The sequence below is a fragment of the Idiotropiscis lumnitzeri genome, chromosome 3, assembly GCF_059441095.1.
Source record: "Idiotropiscis lumnitzeri isolate Australia: NSW breed Sydney's pygmy pipehorse chromosome 3, RoL_Ilum_1.0, whole genome shotgun sequence".
Classification (NCBI taxonomy): Eukaryota; Metazoa; Chordata; class Actinopteri; order Syngnathiformes; family Syngnathidae; genus Idiotropiscis; species Idiotropiscis lumnitzeri.
This window is the reverse complement of record NC_142393.1, coordinates 25,164,951-25,189,784: the sequence shown is the minus strand read 5'-3', so window position 1 is coordinate 25,189,784 and position 24,834 is coordinate 25,164,951. Positions and strand designations below refer to the sequence as shown.

The following is a 24,834-nucleotide window of genomic DNA, read 5'->3' as shown; positions in this document are numbered from 1 at the left end:
GATAGCAATAGCGTTTAGCATTGTCCAAAGTTTGAGCGCGACCCCCTGCCACATGATTGACTTGAATGTTCCAACTTTTCCATCTTCTTCTCTGTTGCCTTGGCGCAAATGCAGCAGCTATGTTCGAGGTGTCCCGCGAGAAAGGCGAAGCAACGCCTTGTTTCACCTTTGGCGCGAATGTACTTTGCAGTGGCCCACTTTAGCAAGCGTGCTGACACATTAACTTTTCTTTGGGCCTGCTCGCATCCTCCCTACCCTCGTTTTGTTGTACAGTAAGCAGCTTCCTGTAACCCGTCATTATTTCTATGATGCTCTTCTTCAACAGCTGTTGCTTCTCCTGGAAGCATTTTACAGAGAAAGAGGGAGGGAGAATGCCAGTCTGGTGTCATAGGCAGATGGCGGCGGGCCCTGCGGACATATGGAGACTCCAACGTTGCTTCATCTCAGGGGGGAAATACAGATTCTTCTCTGCAAAAAGAATCAGCTCGGCTCCGCTGTGCGACACGAGGAGAGCGGCCGAGAATGTGTGTCGCGTATGCATGTTAAAGACGTTGCCCTACTTTTGGAATTTCTGGTGTGCAAAGTTCACGGACATCAGTAAACACCTGTGCTTGTATTTTATCATGTTGATGTTTTCTCAAATGTAAGATAATTAGAGACAGAGGAAGATCTCTGTCGTGATTGTTGTGATAGAAAACAGGCCAGTATATTTTCTCAAGCCTGTGATTTTCTCTCGGGGTCACAGTGCATTCCCAACATGCATCTGGGCACTTGTTGGCTCTCTGCTGCATTGGACATGTGCAGACACTTGGCAATTTGTCAATACTAAATTGACTGTCAGCAGGTCAAATATTTTTTTTCTTCTTCTCCCTTAAGGGGACAAATATGTGCCTCTGGTGATTGATGGGTCTTGTGGCGCGGGATCCAGCTGCAGCTTGCAGTCGGCCTTCAGGGATAAATAACAAGAAGGCAAAATCCATCCATCAAATGGGACATTTCAGGCCAGTCTTCACTTCACTCCTCACCTGCGCAAATATTTTGAGTCCTGAGAAAATGAAGTAAAAAGGCCTTTGCCACGTCAGGCGCGCTGAAATGGCCACGCCAGCGCAAAGCCACTGTCTCGTTGGACATTTTTTCCTCCTCGCTACTCTGCCTTTTTTCTGTGTGACATACTCAGAGCCGATGAGGCGCTCTAAAGCGCCAAAGAGCGAAGTCCATCCACGACCTGTCAAGTCTGACTTTTTGTCACATCACCTTCTCAATGACAACAAAGTGTTCAGAGTACCGCTGATGCCAATGAAAGTGCTCCCAAAAAAATTAAGAAAGCTGATAGGGTGAAAAACAGTAACACTTTCATCTCTACAGTTCAATACAATATAATTCCGTTTTTTTTGCAACCTTCTTCAAACATTTATTTCCTATTTGCAGAAACATCTTTGAATGCACTTTACAGTCAAAGGCTGGCACAATCACACGAGAAGTATTGGGAGCCAAAGTTGAGAGGAAACCTGAAGTCAGCACACATCCGTGACTCATTTCCTCAGCTGGAAAAGCAGCGATGCCTCCTACAGGGGTGAAGCAAAGATCCCGGACCTATCTTGACTGCGTCACATGTGGCGGAAAGCCAACAGGAGACAAGGCCAATGCTTACCAGTGTGCACATCAGTCAAGATCATCAAGGGGTGTGGATTTCAAAAGTTCCACTTAAAAGTTTTGTTGTTGTTTTTTTTTTTTTTTTTAAATGGTTTGCCTTATTGACCTTTTCCACACTGACACACCTCATTGCCTCATGTGTTTATTCACTTTTTCTCTGTGCCAGCGCCACAGCGTCCTGCAAAATGTCACGCTATCCTCTTTTTTACGTTTTAAAGAAGGTAGCACAGTTGAAGTTCGGATATCTGCTTGATAGTTCTTGGCTACAGTCTTCTTATGAGAATTTTGCTAGAGTACTCGAAAAAAAGATTTGTGTAAATTTGTCCAGAAAAGCACTGTATATAACGATGCATTATTTTTATTTTTATTCCCGTATCCGAAAATATGCCTCGTGGTATGCGATGGAATCACTGCATTTGTAGCGGGGTGCAGAATGACTTGTCCTTATCAATCTGTCGCTACACATTTAATTTTTGAAGGGTTTTATTTTGGGTTGCTGAAACACAAAATATTAACATTTATTAACAACATTCGCTCTGTACTGCTGTTTCCAGCTTACGTGTAGCTCTTCTTCGCTCTAGAATGCGCTGGTCCCCTTTTGCCACACACGCAAGCAGCGAACGCTGTCCTCTAGAGGTCAGAGGTAGCCATTGCAACTAATGTACAAATAAGCAATAACATGAAACTATTACCATCTTAACATGGCTTGCACTAGTGATCAAAACAAAATATCTGTGAAAACAATACAATTCCAAATACAATAATATTGAATATGAATGTATGCCACACATTGACTGTTCAAACTTTGCTTGAGGTTATCGTGCCTTCAACTTTTTAAGAGTTAAACAGTACATTTGTGAAGTAAACTCCATTCTTTTTAACTTTAAAATAAAATACATTTGCATCAAATTATTTGTTTTCAAACATCTGTTTCGGTAAATTTTGCATTTGACTTTTACTGAATATGGTCGTGCTGCTGAAACCACTACTCGGAAAGTCCACAATTTGATCTTTTTACCGTAAACTTCATCGTTCAAGATGGTTCTGCTTGCAGTCGTGTACTGTTTTCCACCAGCATCAACCTCAAATAATGTTCAAGTACTTATGTAGTATGCTTTTCTTTGAGAGGAATCTATATTTTCAGTCTTGAGTGCTCCTGTGGAGGAGGAAGGGCTGACGTTTTTTTGACAGTTCTCAGACAGTCTTTATGAATGTTTATATAATTGAACTGTCCATATTTGGGTATACAGGCTTTTCACCTGATGGTGTTGAGATACAAAATATTTTAGCTGAATGAGCGCTCAGAAACAGTAATCCATGCCTTCATCACATCTTGTCTTGATTACAGCTGTACATTTACTTTGGAGTCAGCCAGTCCTCCCCCCAACATCTCCAGCTGCTCAACGCCTCCTTTCACCGGCTGCCTGTGCGCTTTAAAGTCCATTTTAAGATTCCACTTTTTGTCTTCAAATGTCAAAATATTCTCCCCCCTGTCTGGTGACTCAGATCAGCTGACCAGCTGCTCCTGGAGGTACCAAAGTCTAAGTGGAAGCTTAGCGGGGATAAATAGAGCCATTTCAATTGCTGGTCCTAAACTGTGGAAGGACCTCCCAAGTGCACATCAGTCAAGCACCCTCATTAGCCATTTTTAGAAACCTTCTCAAAATGTATTTATATTACTATAACACAGCTCGAGACTCTGGTTTCTTCTTTATTTGAATTTAACTGCTATTGTTTCTAAATGATGTTTATTGGTCAGTGTTGGATTTTTCTCTTTGCATTTAAGCAAGAGTCGTAAGTGAACTCAATTGAACTCACTAAACAGCAGATTTGGCGAATATTAAACGATTCATCAAAAAAGAAGCTTCTTGTTGTTCATCTTAAAAAGGTCTGTTTAGCTTAATGCTAACAAAATGCAACATATATCATTCTAAATGTTATACTGTATATACTGTATGTGCAGTGTTAATGTTCATATAACAAAAGAATGAAACATCTCTGTTTTCACTCGGCCCTAAGATCAGTATTTTTTATGTGCTACTCGGTTATAAAACGTTTGAGAGTCCGTGCGCCTGCTTTTCAGTCAGATTCTTTTATCAAGGATGGACACATCCAGCCTTCACCCTGCTCGGTCTTCTTTTGTCACCGTTGTCATGCACGCAGGAGCCAGCCACAGTGGAATCCTGGGAATTCTTTTTTATTTTTTTTTTCCTTTTTTTTGACCGACTTGGCTTACAAAAGTAACAGTGACCAAGAAGTGCACCAACCACGCATGAATATAAAACAGCAGCCTCACTAAATGATTAACTTTTTCAATAGACAAGTGTTGAGGTGACAATTTTTTTTTTTTTTTTTTTGCAGGAAGCATGACCACTGATGCGTTCAAGTGCAGCAGCAGCAGGGACGAACTGGGATAATCCGACCCATATGCTTGCACCGGGAGGTTGGGTCCACCACGAAAGGGAAGGCTGAGGCTGGCTGGCAGGCTGGGAGGGAGCACAGCAGAAGGGAGAGGACAGCAGGACTCGGCATTCACTCACACACACTTTCAGGAGCAACACCTGCACCTGGTCGCTCCATTTGCACTCACTGAAGTCTTTCTCGTCCACAAGCGTGACGCGGATCATATCATCCACGCGGATGGCTTCTTAAACTTTGCCAGAAGGATTTATTCGTCTAACGTGGACTAAAAGTCGACTAATAGCGACTGGTTGCACTCTTTTCTACTTTTTTTGTGCCAAGAATAATTACAGACGAAACGGATTATTTTTCCACGCGGTGTGATATTTTTTTCTCGCTATCTTGGAACGACGCGTGGGGGAATGTGGCTGTGACAACTTTGTGGCTTGTGGACATCAAAGGTAGGACTTTTTTAGGTTTAACTTTTAACCCGCATTTGGTTACTCTGTGCGTGCGTGAGTGTGGTGGGCGACTGAACATTTTTGCTTGATCGGTTTTTCTATTTCTGGATGGTTTGACTTGACAGGTAAACTGCACCCATGTGCGTTCAGAGCTCGCCTCGTCCTCTAATTATTTGATGGGACACCAAACCTCTCCATGGTATATTATTACAAGATATGGCCCCAATCTGTCCTGTAGTCAACACCCAGCTGTCAAAACCACAGCACACGCACGCACACGCGCGCACACGCGCACACACACTGCGATGGAGGCCCGCATAGCGACTCACTTGATATTTTTTCTCCATGAAGTGTTCTCAAAACAAAAGCTGTGTTTGTATATGAACACACATTTTAGTTATCACATAGATGTAATTCGTGACAGCCTTTCATTTCATAGTTTCTCTTTCTTGGTGGTCCCTTTGAAGTGGTGATTATTTTAAAGTGGTAATTACTGTACTGTGTGTTTAACGTCACATCATTTCCCAGAGTATTATTATTAGCACGCGCTTCATGCAGCATGGGGATGGGAGCAGGAGTTCAGAACATTCAGTCATGACTCACGAGTTTCATTCATATCAAGCAATTGTGTCAAAACCTGAACCAAAGTTGAATCTTTTTAGGGTACCACCACTCAGTCATTATAGCAAATTACTGTAGAGGTCTCACAATGTATCAATTAATTGACAATTAATCAATCATCAAATTAATCAACAATACATATTGGTACTCATATATGTTTAGCTTTTTAAACTGTTTTTTTTAAATAACGGCAGCAAGCCCCAAAATATTTAGTTAATTTCATGTGAAGAAATATTTTGAAGGACTGTCTTGGAAACAAATAAAACCAAATGATTACAAATATCACTCACCATTAGCTACGCGTCGACAAGCCCAGTCCAAGGTCATATTCCTGCGAGTGTTTTGACAGTAACTACACAATGCTTTAAAGGGTAGTTGAAGCTAGCGACAAGAGGTGAATCATACCCCTTTATCTACTCAAGCATGCTGGTTGCATATAGTTTTACAGATGGAACTGGAACTTTCACAATGTCCTGTTTCTGCTTTTGTTAAATTAATCAACAAATCGAATGTAAGGACATTAACAGGACATTATTTCAAATTGGCAGTGCAGAAAATTCACGAACATGAATTGATTCTGATGTTTTTGGCGATGGCAGGAACAGATTAATGGCATGTTCATTAATTTCAGTGGGGAACGATGATTTTAATTACGATGTTTTATTTTATGGCCTACGAATAACATCCCGTAACTCCCAAATTCCAAAACACAAATATTGTCTTTAATTTGCATAAAATGAAAATGTATGTTCACAAGACCCCAAAATAATATAAAAGTTTTCTTACTATGTGGTGTCATTTCCAATTTAAACAAAAAAAAAATCTCTGTCATCAGTTGAGACATTCGTGAGATATGATTGAATTTTATTGGTAAGATTTAAATTGTCGTCAAACGTTTGCTAAAAGCCGTGCGTGGTGCGCCTCGGCGGGCCTCGGCCCCACCGATTTCACGAGAGCGAGAGATGCCCGCGGGATGGCTTATCGGCCCAGCAAACAGGGAGACAATTTAATGGACTCAGCTTTTAGTATTCATAATTTAGATGGGATACTCTCCGGCAAAGTGCAGCTGCATAATGAATGCTTGAGTTAAGGTCTTGGTTTCAACACCCCGAAAGTGTCAGAAATAGTCGGTGCGGGGGCTCCCAGTGTCTTTGAACGGTCACCTCTGTGTCGCGTCAGCTCGCTGCCTTCTGCGCTGATGAGTCGTCACAGTGATGAGCCAAAGAGCTGATGGCCGCTGTGTTTCAGTTGAAGTATACTAGTCAGCAAACTAAATATAAAAGAGAAAAGTTGTTCATATCAGACAACTTTACTTTAGGAATGCTTGCTTACTGCTAGCACATAATAGAAAACGCCATTGGTGGTGACACGTAGCTTCAATAGCAGCACTGTTATAACCATTCAAGAAATAGATCTTTGAACATAAACTGTAGAGTAACATATATACACTAACAATTTAACAATAGCATATAGATTCAGTATCCACTGAAAAAATTTACTTATATTCCTGAAGAGATGACAATTATGAGGAGACAGAAGTTGTTTGGCAACACTTCTGAGACATAAATTGGATTCAAATGCAGCAAAGTATTTTTTTCCAAGCACTAACTTTAAATTGATTAATATTGTGTAACTATACCAGATGATGTGAGGCTGGACCATTAGTATCCATTTGGGAAAAAAATTAATTTGACCTTATTTGGACTTAAGAGGTTTCCGCCGGAAAGTGACAATATACAATAGAATTATAGCATATTTGTAGTGTTATTTTAAACACTAGCAACATATTGGTATGTTTAAATGGATAAATTGCATTACCATTCATTTCATTGGGGAAATAGTTGAGGTATGAGTGTTTTGATTTACAAGTTGAATGCACAAAGATAACATGATCACATGCATTTATTCTTTATCATCTGCAAATAATGACAAATATTAATGTAGCTTATCGTTGAGGTCCTGTAAAAAAAATTTTTTGGAATGTTTTTTAATTTTCACATTAACTCATTGTCTGTATCATGGAAACCTCATTCACGTAAAAATAAGAAAATTTTCACTGGACATCAAAGTTATTTAGTCAAATTGATTATTGATTAATCAACAACTATTTTGATAGTTAATTAATCATTTGGGGTCATTGTCCAAATTTATGGAATTTCATCCTCTCAACACTATGGAAGCATGATTTTGTTACATTTATGGACCAAACCATTCATTGAATCTTAATCAATTTCATCATTCATTCATCCATTCTCTATACTGCTTACTGTTAATCCTGTTCATGCCCACTACCTTTCCCGGGTGACGCGGGGTAATCAATTTCTATTTGTACATTTCTGTACAGTCAATTTGAAATTGTTTTTAATAAAGTGATGGAAATCATCAAATATTTGTATGTATTTAAATTAGTCAATTGTGTTAAATGAAAATAAATATCAGATTATTCTATCATCAAAATGAAAATTATTTTGATTATTAATTATATTTGCAGCTCTAGTTATTACTCTGTTTTTATAAAGTGCAATATTGTGCTATTTTCCTTATTCAAGAGCACGTTACAAAAAATGTTTTTGGAGGGGGGGGACTGAAAAAGATTTATCGGCATTTCCATTGAATGGGTAAGGATGATCTGAAAAGAATGGATGAAATTCAGGCTGCATCTCAAGGCATGACTGGATACTGAATGAGCATTTTCAACCAATCCGTGCTTGTAGACACTATTATGCAGTCTTGGCACACACTTCACCACATTTACCCTTTAAATAAATAATGGGGCTGTCATATTTTCCAGCGCAGGTGTGAAGACTTGGACTGCACTGTGCGTCTCACCTTATTGGACAGCTGCAGGCCAAACTTCTGATCAGCGGCTTCAAAGAGAGCGTAAGTGAGAGCGTGTGCGTCTTTTTCTGTCTCTTATTCCTCATGGGGAACGCTATAATAATCAGTCTTTTTTTTGTTGTTGTCCAGATTTAGATCTGTGTGGGCTACCTGTATGACTGTTACCATGACAACATCTGGAGCCCAACTCCTCTTGGTGGCCTTGTGTGTTTACAGAGGCCTGAGCCTGCAACAGTCGGCGCCGCGGGTTCGCCTCTCCTTCAAAGGTGAGCCGGAACGCTTGGCCGTCTTTTCTCTCTTTTTTTTTTTTAATGCACTTGCACAGACCTGCGCTCGTCAGGCTTGGCTTCCTCTACATGCATACAGTATATAAAGAGCGGGTTTCCTGCCACATGTCGAAAGGGTGCAACAGTGGAAACAAAAGGTGGATATTACGTGTTTTTCTGCTGGCGTAAACGAAGCGCAGTCCTCACCCTGAAACTCACACGCACTTCGGTCACACTCGTCATTTCTTCAGCTCTTTCACATCAGACGTGATGACTCCCGTTCATCGATATCGGATTCCAGCACTTAGCCCTGGAACACACATAAGGATTTTACTAATCTTAAAGGGTTTTGTTTATCTGTGACAGAACCCAGACACAAAGATAAAAAAAAGCCCAGACATTTAACAGCTTGTGTTGTGATGTGTGTGTGGTCTGCTCTGATCATCTCAACACAGAACACCACACACATTAAGATTCTGTCACACCACCAATGTCGAAAACAAGTCCTCCGAGGCAGAAATCTTGCGTGTTCATACAAAATAGAGTGATTCCGAAAAGGACCGAAGGGGAGAGCATTGTCAAATGGTGACGCAGTGGAATAGGAAACAAGACTGGCTTTAAAAAAATTGCCCTCTGGAAAAGCTACTTTTACGTCATTGGTTTGGAGATGTTTGTTTTTATGTAGTTATTTTCTTATTGCTCAATCAGAGCATTTCCTGATTGGCTCCATTTTATTCACATCAAAATACGCTACGTTATAACTCGAGAGATTTTTTTGGTTGGCAATATTGAACATGTTTAATATTTGAGATTGTCACATGACCTGTTTCGGGCCCCATTTTTGGGACAAATCCACTCTTAACACTCTTTAGACCACAGAGTTCATTTTATATAAAATATAAGGTGGTCGGGTGATTGGCATCCTAGGTCTTAATGGGGCAACATTGGGACAAGATGGAATTTCAAATGAGTGTTCCAAGACCAAGTTTGGATTTCAAATTTGAATTTTAGGTTCAAAGCCAAGTTAGGGTTTTAAATCAGAAGAATAGATAGGGTTAGGTTTTCAAATTTGGGTTACAAGAAAATGTGTTTTAGAATTGTGGTGTCAAGCCTGAGTTAGCGTTTCAGATTGGGGTTTCAAGTCAGTTGCAGTATTTCAAGCCATGGTTAGGGTTTTTAAATTTGGCTTCAATTAATGTTTAAGGTTTCAAATGAAGGTTTCATGCCTTAGCTAGGTTTCAAATTCTGGTTTTTAGCGTGGTTTTGGTGTTTTGTGGTCGTGTGAGTTACTCTGTGATTCCCACGACACTTCACGTGAGATATGTCCTGGCTGGTCCACCAACATTGACCACAGCAGTCGGTCATGTGTTGTCGCCATGGCAACAATGAGATGTTGCAATTCTGCTTAATTCAATGCAGTGCGTCATCCATGCAATCATTTCAGATTAACACCTTGTGGTGCTTGACTCTTCCAATATGAACACAGCTAGGATCAAAATAGTGTAGGAGCATTTTTGTTTGTACACTAGCATGTTTTTACTTCATCTGACACACTCAAACATGTCACACCACCTCGTAAAAGTAAAGAATTACAGGTATGAAATTTATGATTATTATATTTTTGTTTCATTCTGCAACATCTCAGGGAATGAGGTTTAAACCCAGAATTTGTCAGATGAGTTGGCATCTAGCAGCTGGAGGCTTGTTTTGAGTTCAACTTCTCTGATAAGGACAAACACTTGTCTACGTGCTTGTGTTTTGACCTTCATGGCTAATTCCTTCTCTGTAAACTGCTTATATGTACATGCCAGTGTGTTTTCAGTCCAGCTTTTAAGTCCTTAACGTGCTTTTTAGTGCATTTCTCATAAAACCAGGATTGAAGTTTCTCATTTGAGGGCCCCCGACGAACCAATTCATGGGTATCTCCACATTCATGTAGAGTGGACCCCTGCCTTTTGTGGCGGATTATTTAAAATTGAAATGAACAGTATTTGTATTATATTTCGTGCACGGCAGCAGCAACGATCTCCGTGATGCAGATCAGATCCTACGTGGAGGGAAGAAAACGACCCCACTAACAAGTAGCGTTTTAACAGAGGATGCGAACGAGGAAGCGCTGAGCCTGCTACTGATAACAATAAATACAGATTTGGGAAAGACTCAAAATAAGTGCTTCGAGGTACACTTGACTTTTGACAGAAGTTTACGTGAATCGTGTTAGGGCATCGATCCGACCGCTATGAACTGACATTTCGCATTTCAATCCATACATATCTAGAAATAAATTCAGAAGACGGCTACATTAGCAATTTAGCGGATGCTCTCGGACCGGAACACGTAAGCGACTGACGTCAGCCACGACAAAGCGGTTAATTGTCAAACGTGTATTAAATATTTATAATCTCATTAGTGTTATTTGCACTATTTTGCACCACAGAGTACTGAGTTTTAAGATCTACACAATAATAGCCCTCAAAATGTCATTTTTAATCAATTTTGCTTTGCTAAAAAAGGACAATGTTTTTTATTGACATAAGTTTACATTTATGTACACAGAAAATGTACATTAGTGCAAAATAAAAAAAAATTGGATTTAAAAAATAATTTTTCGGATACAGAATTACACAAATACAAAATTATACTTGACAGCAAGTAGTGCAGTAGGTTTCGCCTTACTTGACCCATTTTTAACAATTTGAAAAAGGACTGCCGCCCTCACAAAACGCCTTTCATGTCCTTTTTATAAGAAAGGATTTTATTGTTTTTAATGTTGTATTGGCATTTTCTGTCATGTTTGGAAATGTCACCGTAAATTGTGAAGAAAATCGAAAATTAAATCAAAATCGCAATATCTGTCAGAAAAACCGCAATACAATTTTCTCGTTCATCCCGAGCGGACACATTCATGTGTAAATGTAAACATGAAAGAAACGTAAGTTGTCCCTCTGGGTGGGGAATTCAAATAAAAAGAATACAGATGGACAATACACATGTAGTGACTTGCACTCATGGCGAGAAGGAATTCCAGTTCCATTGCAGCTATTCATGATTAAATAACCATCTCAACGCAAACCATGCGTTTGTTGTATACATGTTGGTAGAAAATATGGCATAATTTAGGGATGGTTTGAATTGCAATTAATTACAATCAATTAATTTTTAAGCTGTAATTAATTTGATGAAAAATGTTAATCGTTTGACAGCCCTAATACAAACTCATTTTCAAAAATATTGGAACAAAAATCAGCGAATATTTGAATCTGTGGATGCCAAACCGCGAGTATGCAGTGGTCCACGGTAACGTCAAGTCTCTGAATTCACTTTAAAGCGTCTTTAAGCATTTTGACATGTTTTTAAGCATGTGAATTGAGACTCAAACAATAGTAATTGTAAGAAACGGAGAACTTCAATCATCACTTCTTAAGAGATGTTTGTGGGCCCGCAGGCAGTTTCCTGTGTTTCCCTCATACTAAGTTCGCCCCCGCCTAACACACACGAGGGCACGTCCACAACAGCTGAGAGGTGTTCACTCATTAGCTTGTTGCTTTGGTAGCCGCACTCCCTAACCGCACGGACCCTTCCCCCTAATACCAAACAAAAAAGGCGAAAACTTGGATTGAGTCCAAATGTTTTCTGCGACTCCAAGGATTTATTGTTCATTGTTTGCCACAGCGAGCCTCTTTGTTGCCGGAGGCGCCCGCGGAGGAGGTTGCGATGCCTGCGAGGGCCCATGTGACTCCTTTGAGCTAGCCCAAGTGACACCCCAAGGCCTTGTTCACTCTCTTGTCTCTGTTGGATTGGAGGCACGCGGGGTGGAATTAGTCGGCGTTGCTCGAGTGCAAAACGTGCCGTGTAATGGAAGTCGGAGAGCCGTGTTCGGGCGCATCATTAGCGGCCTTCTGTTGTAACCCGAGAGCTTGGCGTGACCCAGTTGTAGCGTCATACTTGAATCGTGTGTCCTTCCCAGTGTTTCCCTATCAGTGACAGAATGCTGTCAGGGCTTCTCTGGATGTTTACCCGATGATGGCAGGACATTGTTGCTATTTTCAGAGACGTGTATAGGGGTGTGGCGTTCCCACATTCTGGCCCTTGAATGAATCCACGGCGTTCTTCCTGTGTTTACCTCGTCCCAACTCAAAGACGGCATCCCGGAGATCCGATTGCACGGCCTATTTTGGTCGCACCTTGCCTACATCCTGTTTAATGTTGACCCCCGCCAAGGAAGATGGCGGACACTTTGATGTAAATAAAGATTGTGCGTCACCCTCAATCCTCGTAAGCCCGCTTCTGAGGCTCATTTGTGACCATTTGTCGTGACATAAGCCCGCTGTCGTGAACGTGGCCCGATATGCTGCGTCCATATGGCGGGGATATTGTTAAAGTGACTTATTTGATGTCTAGAAACGTGTTTTTTTTTTTTTTAAATTTTGAAGAACATTGTAATACAGTAATGTAGTGGGCCTAACAGTTCATGAACCGCAAAAAAGGTTTGACTTCTATACTTTATTAAAAGGGATGTTTGATCCCACTTTTTTTAGACCGATGCATTTTTCATTTTGTCCGCCATTGGTATCGGCTGCCGTTGCGAATATTGTGTGCTTATAATTAAGGCTGGAATAATCCCCATACCGATTCCTGGCATGGGTGCTTGCCCATCTCTATTCATTATTCTAAATCACGTACACTTGCACAATTTAAACATTAACACTGTTCTTTAATGCTGCAAAATAAATAACGACAATCTCAATAATTTGCATATAAAATTAATGAATTACTTCCAATAAAAAAAAAAAATTAACCCCTATTAAAGTTCAGATGCGCTAGTAGGCGTTTCCCTGACATTTTGTTGCGTTCTAGTTGAAGCCTGGTGGTTATTTGTGCAACACTGATCGTTATTTGGAACGGTTCAATTCCCTTCACCTTGATTAAGGCGCCAGTTCCAGCTGGAGAAAAAGATTGCTGTTGTTCATGATGCTGCCACCACCATACTTTATTGATGGAATGGTGTTCTTTTGGGGGTGAAAAGTGTTGTCTTTGCGCCAGACACTGCCTTTTGGAATTATGGTCACAAAGTTCAAAAGTAGTTTCACTGGACCGTAACGGAATCGCCCAAACACACTTGGGAAAATCACATCCTATTATCCTCACTAAATATTACTCCATAGACATTAATCTCACAAACCGGTTAGATCCAGTACAAGTCAGATTTGATTAAAGAGGAACTATTTTGCCCAACCACAAGCACTCTCAACAGTCTCATTAGTGAATACTAGTGTGAAATGAGCTGTTCTTATTTTTAAATTGTATTTGAAATGTCACAATGATTTGTTGAACGGAAGCGTGCAACTGAATCTCACGCTGTGGCCCAATGCATTTTTCTCGCAGCAGATGAAAATAGTTCAATCAGAGCTTTCAGGAGAAGAAAGAAAAAAAATGCAGAATACATTTTCCAGCAGCGTGTCTTAACAGGTTCTGCTCGGCTGAGCACAATCCTGATCTTAAGAATTTGCCACGCTGACCGGCGTTCCTTTAGGGACTTGCTTTTTTCACATAACTCCAGTGGGCATGTGGTGCCTTCAGCTCAATCACACAGTCAGGACACATGAAATATTCATATGCTAAAAGCAAATATGTTTCTTAAAATGCTCCAAGTTGAGTTATATTTAATCACCTGCATGCATTTCCAAGAGAACAAGTGAGAAGGCTGTTGTTTCAGGGGCTGTGCGTTCATCCAAGCCTGTCATGGAACACGTTGGAGGCATTAGGACCACACTGAGCAACCTTTGCTCAAAGTTATTCAAATAAGACTTTGAAAATCATGTTGATGTCACCTCAATTTATAATAATCAGTAGCATTTATGGTAATGTTCATATAATCAGTGTTGCCACAGTTGCCTTGAAAAAGATTACTCCTCTGAAAAGTAAATTTATTGATTACTTGCTTTCAAGACAATTGAAGTTGCACTACTAAATACTGTTAGTGACATTCCACAGTTGAATAAGGCACATCATTCGAGCTTTAGATGACTCATGACAATTTTTCTTTTCAACCATGAGGTGTCACAATTAGTCAATTAATCGACAGCTATTCAACATTTCAACTGTAAATATTCTGTGATTTCTGTAGTCCTTCATGATGAAACTGACATGTTACAGAGCAAACCAGCAACTGAATCCTAACCAATTTATGGGGGCGTGTCAGATATATGTATTAAGGTAATTTTGGTTATGGGCAGCTGTAGTGTGACTAACCTGTTATGGATAGAGGTGTCTCAGAAGTCAATATCAAATTATAATATTTGTTTTAATTAGTTGCCAAGAAATACTGCTGCTCTTAGTATTAAAAAGTTTGGCAAGTACATCAATCCCTCTGGTGTGATAGTGCTTCATTGTTATTCAACTGTATTTGATGCCAACAATGAATAAAATGAGCTGTGTTTTAGGTTTTCAGGGGATAAGTAAGTAGAAGCAAGTAACGGCAACACTTTTTCTGCAGAACTGATGGACACGCGGGCAGCGCGACCCTTCAGTTTCTCCTTCAACACCAGCGACTACCGAATCCTCTTGATGGATCAGGACCAGGGCCGCCTGTACCTGGGAAGCAGGGAATATCTGGTGGCTCTGGATATGCACAATGTCAACAAAGAGCCACTAATAGTATGCGTGCACGCACACAAGCACATGCACACACACGTGAAATTGATTTCTTGATTTATAAAAAAAAAAAATGTTTTCGCTTCGCTTTTAGCATGAGTATTCTGAGTCGCCAGACTCAGAATCTTACTTTCTTGATTTAATTTGAAAGTCAGGAACAGTTTTAAAGCTGGCTACTGACACCTATTGGCAAACTAATCATAAACATTGACAATTAAAACATTGTTTGAAACAACCACATAACTTGGCCTTAAAGTCCACTAGCTTTTTGCTAACACACAATGGAAAACGCCATTAGCAAGCTAACAAATAGCATTGATAGTCGCAGTGTTGTAACCCTTTGAGTAACAAAACTATTAGGAGGCAAACGGTTTGTATAATTCTACTGCTTTAAACTGACTAAAATGAAACAACAACACAAAATTTCTTGGCAGCAGTGTAACATCAGTGATGTGTTTAACGGCTTCAGGCACTTCTGATTGATGACTTTAAAAGAATCATGTTTAATGATGCTACAAAGCTTTCACACAAAATCACCAGGTAGGCATGGGAACATTTCAGTATTTAAGTATGAAATTGTTCTTTGTTGGTTTTCAAGTGCAAGCTGGAATCCTTCCCTCACACCGTTTTTGTTCCAAAAGCACACCTTGTATTAAACTTCTTTTTCGAAGCTTTGTTTGCGGCTGATCAGAACTGAACGAACATATATTTAAACGTTGAATTGTGTTCTGTTGCTATGAGATCATAACAGTTACATGATGCAAGCCCCAAAACAAAGTCAAATATACACAAAAATAATGAGGAACAATTCAGTCCGCAATGTGGAAAAACTGAAAGCAGATGCCGCAATTTTTTTTGTCTCTTTGTCCATAAATCGTTAAAGCTTTCACAATGTTCTGATATTCTTCAAATTGAAAATAATCTTTGTAGCTTCAACATGATTTCCCATCCCTGTGAGAACAATTACATTGCAATTGCGCCCCCCCCCACACACACACGCACACACACAATTTTCTGACTGCCATTTGACATTACAGTACAAACATACAATTTTATTGTTGGTTAATTCTTTTTTTTATCATCACTACGTAAAAAAATTACAATATTTGATGCATTTATTCTACATGATATCTCCCTAAAAAGTCATTTTGATGTTCAAACCAGATTCACTGGCCAGCGTCAGCCAAGAGGAAAGGTGAATGCCAGATGACAGGAAAGGGAAGACAGGTGTGATCATGTATTTACATTCTTTGCTTTCAAAATCACGAGCACGTAACGAGCATGTTGAAATTCCACGTTGTCCAGGGCGAATGTGCCAACTTTGTCCGCTTGATCGAGCCCTGGAACCGCACCCATCTCTACACTTGTGGAACGGGCGCTTACCAACCCATCTGCACGTTCATCAACCGAGGCTGGAGGGCAGAGGTGAACACATTCACACCGCCTCGGGCGGCATTTGTGGATAAAGTCTCCGTGCGGCAGGCCTGGAAACTTTGTCCTGCTAAATATTTCAGGAGTACAAACTGGGACACTGATTTGATTATGATTTTCCTGTGCTCCCTTGTGACGTTAAAGCTGAATCTATTTTTATGCTTAGTGTAATCCGTCTCCGCAGGACTACCTTTTTCGACTGGTTCCCGGGTATGTGGACTCCGGGAAGGGAAAATGTTCCTACGATCCCAAAGAGGAGAACGTTGCAGTTCTCATTCGTAAGATTCTTTCATAATCAACGGCTAAAAGAAAAAAAAAAGATAAAACACGTTTTTTGAAGTTGTTTTCTATTCTAATTGCTCCCCACTTTAGATGGTAACCTGTATGCAGGTGTCCATATCGACTTTATGAGCACAGATGCAGCGCTCTTTAGAACCATGGGCGGGAGAAGCGCCATCCGGACGGAACAGTACGATTCCAGGTGGCTCAACGGTGAGTAATGGACGGTGTGTGGAGGTAAACATTGTCGATTACAGGTTAGGCTTCCTGTCTCATTACTCATCAGCCACTTGCCTCAATCGTTTCCCTGCTTATCAGACTTTTTTGTTTTGTCCACCAGAACCGGTGTTTGTTCAGATCCAACAGATCCCTGACAGCGCAGAGAGCAATGACGACAAGCTCTACTTCTTTTTCCGCGAGAAGAGTTTAGACTCGAGCGGCGGCCCCACCATCTTGGCCAGGGTGGGCAGAGTGTGTCTGGTGGGTTCCCAGTACAAATAAAATGGTGCTTTGACTTACTTGAGATGCAAGCTATGGCTCGTTTTGAGTTGCGGGCAAATACTCACTCGATGATGGCATTTAACCATCATTGGTTCTGTGCAGAACTCATTACCATAGTTGTGCTGTGTTATTTTTTATTTTTTTTATTTTTTGCTCTCACTTAGACCTCAGAATGAGTTAAGGGTTACGGTTGGCTGCAAATACCCCAGTACCCAACATAAAACCTCGTTGCCTCATCCGCGGAAGCTATCACAAAGCTGTCTTGTGTGCAACCGGAAGGTCAATCTCAATCGACATAAAAAACAAGACCAGTTTCCCTTGATTGCGTTTTGTGTCCGAAATAAAAAAACATCTGAATTAGACAGCAATTCAATTATGGAAGCTGACTATTTTTCAATTTTGTCATTTAAGCAGTTGTTTATCTAGTGTGTTATTTTATTCAGAGTGAAGTATATTTTCATTGTCTTTCATGTTGTATGGTATTGATTTTCAACCACACACCATAAAAATTGGAATATATATATATATATATATATATATATATATATATATATATATATATATATATATATATATATATATATATATATATATATAAAAATGTGAACATAACAATTTTGGGGCGGGAATGAATTAATTTCAATTCCATTCATGACAATGGGGAAATTTACCTCAACTTCTGAACGTTTCAAACTACATGAAGGATGAATTAAGTTTCTAACTTGATTTATCACTGTCATTAACAGATCAAGTTGTCTATACACATGTATACATAATTTGATGCATGGATAATATAATATGCTATTCATAGTGCAAATTTTTTTTATTAAAAAATGTGTGACAAAAAATGTCGCCGTTGTTTTTTTTTTGGTGGCTGGTACGGATTAACAGCATTTCCATTAGTTTCAATGCAGAAAGATGATTTGAAATAAGAGTGTTTGATTCACCACGTTATGAAATGCGTAACGGGAAACAATGAAGCACAACCTCATTTCCTTTGTGTCTAGAATGACGAAGGGGGCCAGAAATCTCTGGTAAACCGCTGGACGACGTTCCTCAAAGCTCGTCTTATCTGCTCGGTGATCGGCAACGATGGAGTGGAGACACGATTTGATGAACTACGTGAGCCGCCCCCGCCAAATTGCATTTTAACGTCAACTTCTCTCTTATTGATTTGTGCACATTTGGCCTTGCAGGTGATGTATTCATTCAGCCGACGCAGGATGAACGAAACCCGATGGTGTTCGCACTCTTCACTACTGCGGGGTGAGCAGCCTCAATCTTTGGATATTTATTCTGACAGTGGCATTGTGCTTGATTTCTTTCTTATTTTTGATTCAAGCGGTGTTGTTTATTGTTTTAATTTTCATATATTAATCAAATCTTAAAAGAGTTGAATATGACTGATTTAGTTTGAGTGTTTTTTTTTTTAATCAAACTCAAAATACATGTGCGACGTAATGCATGATAACGACAAAAAAAAAATAATTAACCCCCCAAAATCTTCAATTAGTGTTTTTTCTTTTCTGGTGACTAAGCATTTTCTAGACACTGATCCATCACAGGTGTCGAACTCTTGTCTTCAAGAGCCGCTGTCTTGCATTTTTAGATGTTTTGTGTTGCAGGAGGGAGGAAACATCTAACAAAACTTCTAAAACATGCATGATGTCATCCCTTGACGACCGGAGTTTGACACATATGCAGTACATGATAAATATGATGTGTGGAAAAAAAACACCCATCTAATTTCAGAATCAGAATCATTGTATTGGCCAAGTATGTCAAACACACAAGGAATTTGTCACCGGTAGTATGAGCTATGCTAGTATTACAATAACTACAATAAATAAAGTCATGACATGTAGGTATAAAGCATCTTTACGTAATATCAGTACCATTGTGCAGTAATGACATCTGTGCAACACTTTGGACCGTCATGAGAGCAGGGATAAAGTGATCAGTGGTGCAATACAGACAATACTACATTCAGTTCAATAAATCCAAAAAACAGTTCAATCAGCAATGTTTCTCTTTCTCTGTATTTCAGCTCTGTGTTCAAAGGCTCAGCAGTCTGCGTCTACTCCATGGCCGACATCCGCAATGTCTTCAATGGGCCCTTCGCCCACAAGCACGGCCACAATTACCAGTGGACGGAGTACAATGGCAAGATTCCGTACCCACGACCGGGAACGGTGCGTCTCAGCCCTCTCTGCTCCTCTCAAGTACTCGAAGACAAACGACTCAAGCGCACCTCTTCTTTGTCATTTAGTGCCCTGGAGGAACCTTCACCCCTGGGATTCGCTCCTCCAAGAGCTTCTCTGATGAGGCTGTCAATTTCATCCGGGCTCACCCCCTCATGTTCCAGCCCGTCTATCCTATCCACCGTCGCCCCCTGGTGGTGAGAACCGGCGTGGACTATCGCTTCACGGCTCTGGTGGTGGATCAGGTGGACGCTGTGGATGGACGCTACGAGGTGCTCTTCCTGGGCACAGGTGAGGCTTTTTATTGTCGAACTACAGCACAATAAATTCCGGGAGGCTGTTCAGATTTCATCCATCCATTATCTAAGTCGCTTCTCCCCACGAGTGTCACGCGTGTTCATAATTCCGTTTTCTACTAGTTAATAGACGTCATTTCACCATGGCGTCACCACATACAACCGTTCTCTGACTGCACCCGACTAAGCAAACTGTTACTTATTCGACCAAAGAAGAGCAATTAGGAAAATACTGTCAATGGCTTAAATGATGATTTTAGCATTGTTCTGTGAGGTATCTGTCAAATGAATGAAAGATGTAATGTGTGGTGAATTGCTTTAAAAAAAAAAAACGTCGACTGTGCTTTACATTTTAACAGGCAACTTGATTTAAAAAAAAAATAGATGTTTTGCGTTTGGATTTTTTATGTTTTTTTGCTACTCAAAAACAACCCAAGAAAATATTTTTTACGTACCTGTGAGAAAATGCCTTCTGCAAATCCAATTATGGAGGTTTGCTTCCCAGACTGTCTCTTTAGGCCTGTTGCGCACCCAGCGATGTGGCGGAAAGTGAATGTTTACGCAGTGAGCAGTGTGGCTCATCACTCACTCAGTCAGAATTTTAATCGGCGTTGCAAAAATTGTTGATGTTGCGGATTACAGCAAATAGAAATGCCTGCACATCGAATTTCACACATGTTAAAAATATATTTCTGGGTTTCAAATAAATAAATAAAAAATATATATAAACTTCTGTTAAATTGGGTCTACATGTATTGTTTTGTGTTCATTCCGTTACTTAACTCATTCACTGCCAGCCCAGGTAAAATGAAAGTACGTCTATATCCGTCAATGGTAGCGAATGAGTTAAAGGGTTATAACAGTGCTACATGAAGGCTGTTTAGCATTAGCTTTAAGCTAATCGATTTACAAGCGAAGCTTTTTGGCTTTTTCAAATACACACGCTGCAAATCTTTTGTTTTATGTTATGTACATTCACTCTTTTCAGATCGGGGCACCATCCAGAAGGTTATCGTTTTGCCCAAAGACCCGACCAACATGGAGGAGTTGACGCTAGAGGAAGTGGAGGTTTTCCGGGTATGTTTCCTCTTCACCTTTTTTCACGACAGCAAGTCAATATTAACATCTGAGTCTCATTCAGTTGTCTTTTCTTTTTTTAAAATCCTTCACAGAGCAGAGCTCCTGTCAAGACAATGAAAATCTCGTCTAAACGAGTAAGCTGGTGTCACGGCGTGTCACACCGGTATGAGGACATCCTGACTCACCTCTGATGTTTTGTCTTGTGTCTTGCAGCAACAGCTGTACGTATCATCGGACGCGGGCTTGACGCAGGTATCGTTACACCGCTGCGGCGTCTATGGCCGAGCCTGCTCCGACTGCTGCCTGGCCCGTGACCCCTACTGCGCCTGGGACGGGGAGAGCTGCTCGGCCTTCACTCCTTCCACCAAGAGGTGCGGAGCGCATTGCTGAAAAAATTGCAACGGTGCAACTTACGTTGGTTTTGTCGTCTGTTGCAGGAGGAGCAGAAGACAGGACGTCAAGCATGGCGATCCACTCAGGCAGTGTCGAGGCTTTAACGCCAAAGGTTGGCTGCCCTTCCTTTTTTTTTCTTTTGGCCAAATGTGAAAATTTCACTAGATTTGAAGCTGAACAGCATTTTAATATGCCCCGTGATTGGTTGGCCAACAGTGCGAGTTGTATGAGCCTCTTCCCCAAAGCCAGCTCGGACTGACTTCAGCTCATCCACAAACAGTGACGAATTTTTTTTTAAATTAAATATTATATATATGTATATATATATATATATATATATATATATATATATATGTATATGTATAAACAAACATCTGTGAATATACAAATCCACAGTTGCCAAACTGCAAGTTCCGTAAGTGATGGTCGTGTATTGTTTTGGGTTTTAAAAAAATAAAAATATAAATTAAAAATCCCATGCTATCAACTTTGCAAAAAGTCTTGATTGCTTGCAATGCCATCTGTGTGTGCTTCTAGTGGAGAAGCGACTGCGAGAAACGGTGCAGTTTGGGGTGAAAGGTAGCAGCACCTTTTTGGAGTGTCAGCCTCGCTCTCCTCAGGCCACCGTCAAGTGGCTTTTCCAGAGGGATGGCAAAAGGAAATTGGTGAGGAGCATGTCTTGAAGGAATAGCTCACTATTTGCAAATAATGAAAGCTGTCTTCCGTGTCGTGTTGCATATAAAACGAGAACTCTGCGACATCGCACCTTGACGTCAACCAATAGGATTGCTTCTTAAAACGGCGCCTCCCTTGGTCGCTTTTGTCAACATGATTGTTGTTGTTGCAGCTACAGTAAGAGATATATGCGGCAAATGTTGATTTCTCACTCATTTTAAATGCCTCGTGCAACTAATGGACAATTATTTGGCCAAATGCTTTTAGGAATTATGCGTTTCATGAACAAGAAAATGAAGAAAAAGTGCGTCCAATCATTTTTCCATGACTGTAGGAGAAAAACATGCTTTCTGACTGTTTGAATCTTCAGCTGAACCGTTCCGGCAATGTCCTCAAGACCAACCACGGCATCCTTCTCAAGTCCCTCAACGGATCGGACGCGGGGCTCTACCATTGCCTGGCCACCGAGAACAACTTCAAGCACACGGTGGCCCGCGTGGCGCTGCGCATCCTCGACCGAGACATTGTTTTGGCTCTCAGCGCTCGAGACGATGACGAGGACGAGCCCGAGACTCACAACGTGCGACGTTACCCTCAATCGTCCCTCGCTTCCACACCTTTCCCGCCTGAGATCAGACTGATCAACCAATACTGCCAGTCATACTGGGAGCAGTCCAGTCAATCGAAACAACAACACCAGCGCAAGCGCACCAGCCGGCGGCATACGGAGGACCAGGAGCAAGGTCTGGGTTAGGGCGCTCCTGCCGTCTGAGTTGGCCTGGTTGGACTTTTGTTGGTGTTGTTCATGCATGTTTGTGCATATCACCTCCTTTGGTTTGACAGTCGACGCTGTCCTCGCCATTCGAGTACCATTTTGGTGGTTTTGTCTTCTGCCGATCGACTATATTTTGTGGCTAGCACACCTCACCAATGAGCGCATTCCAATGGTTCCAGTGAAGCTTTTCGACACTCTTGTTTGTCCAGCTTCCAATTTCAGGACATAGTCACACCTGAAGGCATTTTTTTTAAATTAAGTTACCTTCCAGACCAACCAAAATATATTCCTTATGTCAAAAATTGTTTTTCCTCACACAACCACGACTACTATGACATACACAACTTGCCAAAAGTTAGATGTTGTGCTTTCGGATTAAATTTCAGGCTGAACATAAAGTGTATTTCAGTCGCTCCTCGCTATATTCCACTTCACTTTTTGCAGGTTCAGTCCATCGCATACTTTTAGTTGTATTTATATTGCAGCTTATTTGTAATTTCTTAAGGAAGAATATTGCTGCAATGCAAGAAAAAGTTTCAATGTCAACGGGATAAATTTATTCTAATTTGACTTTTTGTGATGTCACACAAAAAAAAAACAAAAGCCATTTTTTTCTCGGACACAAGAAAAGTTCTCCAAAACCCGTTATCTGATTTTCCAAATTATTGGCTTATTATATTCGACTTGAAGTGACAATTCCAACCAAACTCAGCATTTTGACGGACTGTCATTTTGGGGAAATCTTGTCACCTTGTTATTATTAGAGGTACAAGACGAGACCAGACAGGACTGTTTATTTTTTTTTTGTTTTGTTTTTTTTCTCAAAATATGTTACACATGCACTACGGTCACGTTTATACTGGCAATTTATGGGAAAAGTGTTTGTTTTAATTTTTGACTTCCCTTTTAATTTGACTGTCTCTAAACCTTTGAACGCATTTCCAACTGTTCCATGTTTCTCTAATTTGAATGGACCAAATAATGTCCTGGTTGAACTTCTATTGGCATTTCAAACAAACCTCATCACCATGCTGTTCACATATTGACATTACGAGACCAGCAAACAATTTGGTAGTTTAGAGAAAGTCTAATTAAACTCCCTCCTTGTGGTTCTTCAGCATTTTAAGTTCATCCTGAATTTTCACCGGAAAGCTGAAAATCTTTAACTGTTTGTGAGTAGTTTAGAAGGATCAAGAGCACCATTGTTTCATACTCGGACTGCATGACACTGAAAGCTGGCAGTGCAGGGAAAATAGGATGTTTTGAAATGTATTACCCGAGTGCCACAAGCCAGTGTCAAGCGGCAAAAGCACAATTGTGCTACTTTTGATTATATTGAGAGCAAATGTAATATATTGATTGTGAATATAATATATATACGGCCAGTGGATTACTGTTGTATTGTATGAGGAACGAAGACATTTCATCAATGTTTGCATGCTTCTCCATGTTGTTTGTCGCTCTTCTCGGGCCTTGCCGTGTAACGTAAGGTGTCAAATATGAATATCGTGTTAAGCTAAGCCACGTGGATGTCGCCCCTCCTGTCCTGTGCTGTTGTGACCCCCCCCAGTATGTGAGTGGTGAAGACGCACTTCACCGTGGTCTTCCAGTCATGCACTTTGTCAGTGGCGGTGGTGGGAAATTTGGGATGTTTGCACATTTTATCAGTTATCAGTAAGTTAAATCTTTTTTTTTTTTAATGTACAGTGTCTTGTTATAAAAAGTGGAATGATGTCAACTCAGTGTTTTGCGTATGTTTCTTATGAGATATTTGCGACTTTCTCCTTTCAAATGCACATCAAGAACGTTACTAGGCCTTCGTTTGTCATCTCAGCAATATCGCTAAGACATTGGTCATGCCTCATGTCTTAACTATGGCGACGCGCTTCCTATGTCTCATATTGAAAGCCTGGAATTAGTACAAATTGTTGTACCAAGACTCTTGACTGGAACTAGAACGTTTAATCATATTATTTATTATTGGTGGTCTTTTGTCAGGTTCTAGAGCTCAGGTGGGCAAACTTTTTGATTTGTGGGCCACAACGGGTTCTAAAATTTGACAGAGGGCCGGACCAGTAGCACATGAATGGAGTGTTTTGGGAACCTCACTTCACTAGAGAAAAAAAAATACATATAGTACATGGAGAAAATATATGCTTTAATTTTAAATGAAAATGAACAAACACATTGCAACAAAATATGTCTTAGAGTGCGCCTTCTAGTGGGGACATATCAGAACTACATGGAAAATAAAACATGAACAAAGTTTATTAATTAAATTTTTTTTCAAGTTCGGCAAATGTTTAACGG

At 40.4% G+C, this 24,834-nt stretch overlaps 1 protein-coding gene across 1 annotated transcript; it reads left to right on the top strand.

The window, feature by feature from the left end:
* Positions 1-3,906: 3,906 nt before the first annotated feature.
* Positions 3,907-23,105, top strand: LOC148340603 (semaphorin-3F-like). The gene is made up of 19 exons (XM_088289709.1): positions 3,907-4,514; positions 7,927-8,015; positions 8,103-8,239; positions 14,736-14,896; positions 16,058-16,120; positions 16,199-16,318; positions 16,509-16,602; positions 16,697-16,816; positions 16,944-17,083; positions 18,112-18,226; positions 18,301-18,370; positions 19,152-19,296; positions 19,374-19,596; positions 20,590-20,678; positions 20,774-20,815; positions 20,895-21,052; positions 21,119-21,186; positions 21,612-21,739; positions 22,120-23,105. Exons 3-19 carry the CDS (start codon positions 8,128-8,130, stop codon positions 22,501-22,503), a joined length of 2,232 nt encoding a protein of 743 aa, XP_088145835.1. The 5' UTR covers positions 3,907-4,514; positions 7,927-8,015; positions 8,103-8,127; the 3' UTR covers positions 22,504-23,105.
* The last annotated feature ends 1,729 nt before the right edge of the window (positions 23,106-24,834 follow it).

Bases quoted from the DNA above. Each gene is read 5' to 3' on its own strand.
- LOC148340603 (XM_088289709.1), top strand. From the start codon at position 8,128: ATGACTGTTACCATGACAACATCTGGAGCCCAACTCCTCTTGGTGGCC. The intron at 16,121-16,198 runs GTGTGATCATGT...CACGTTGTCCAG, and splicing joins TGACAGGAAAGGGAAGACAG to GGCGAATGTGCCAACTTTGT. The intron at 18,371-19,151 runs GTGAGCAGCCTC...TCTGTATTTCAG, and splicing joins GCACTCTTCACTACTGCGGG to CTCTGTGTTCAAAGGCTCAG.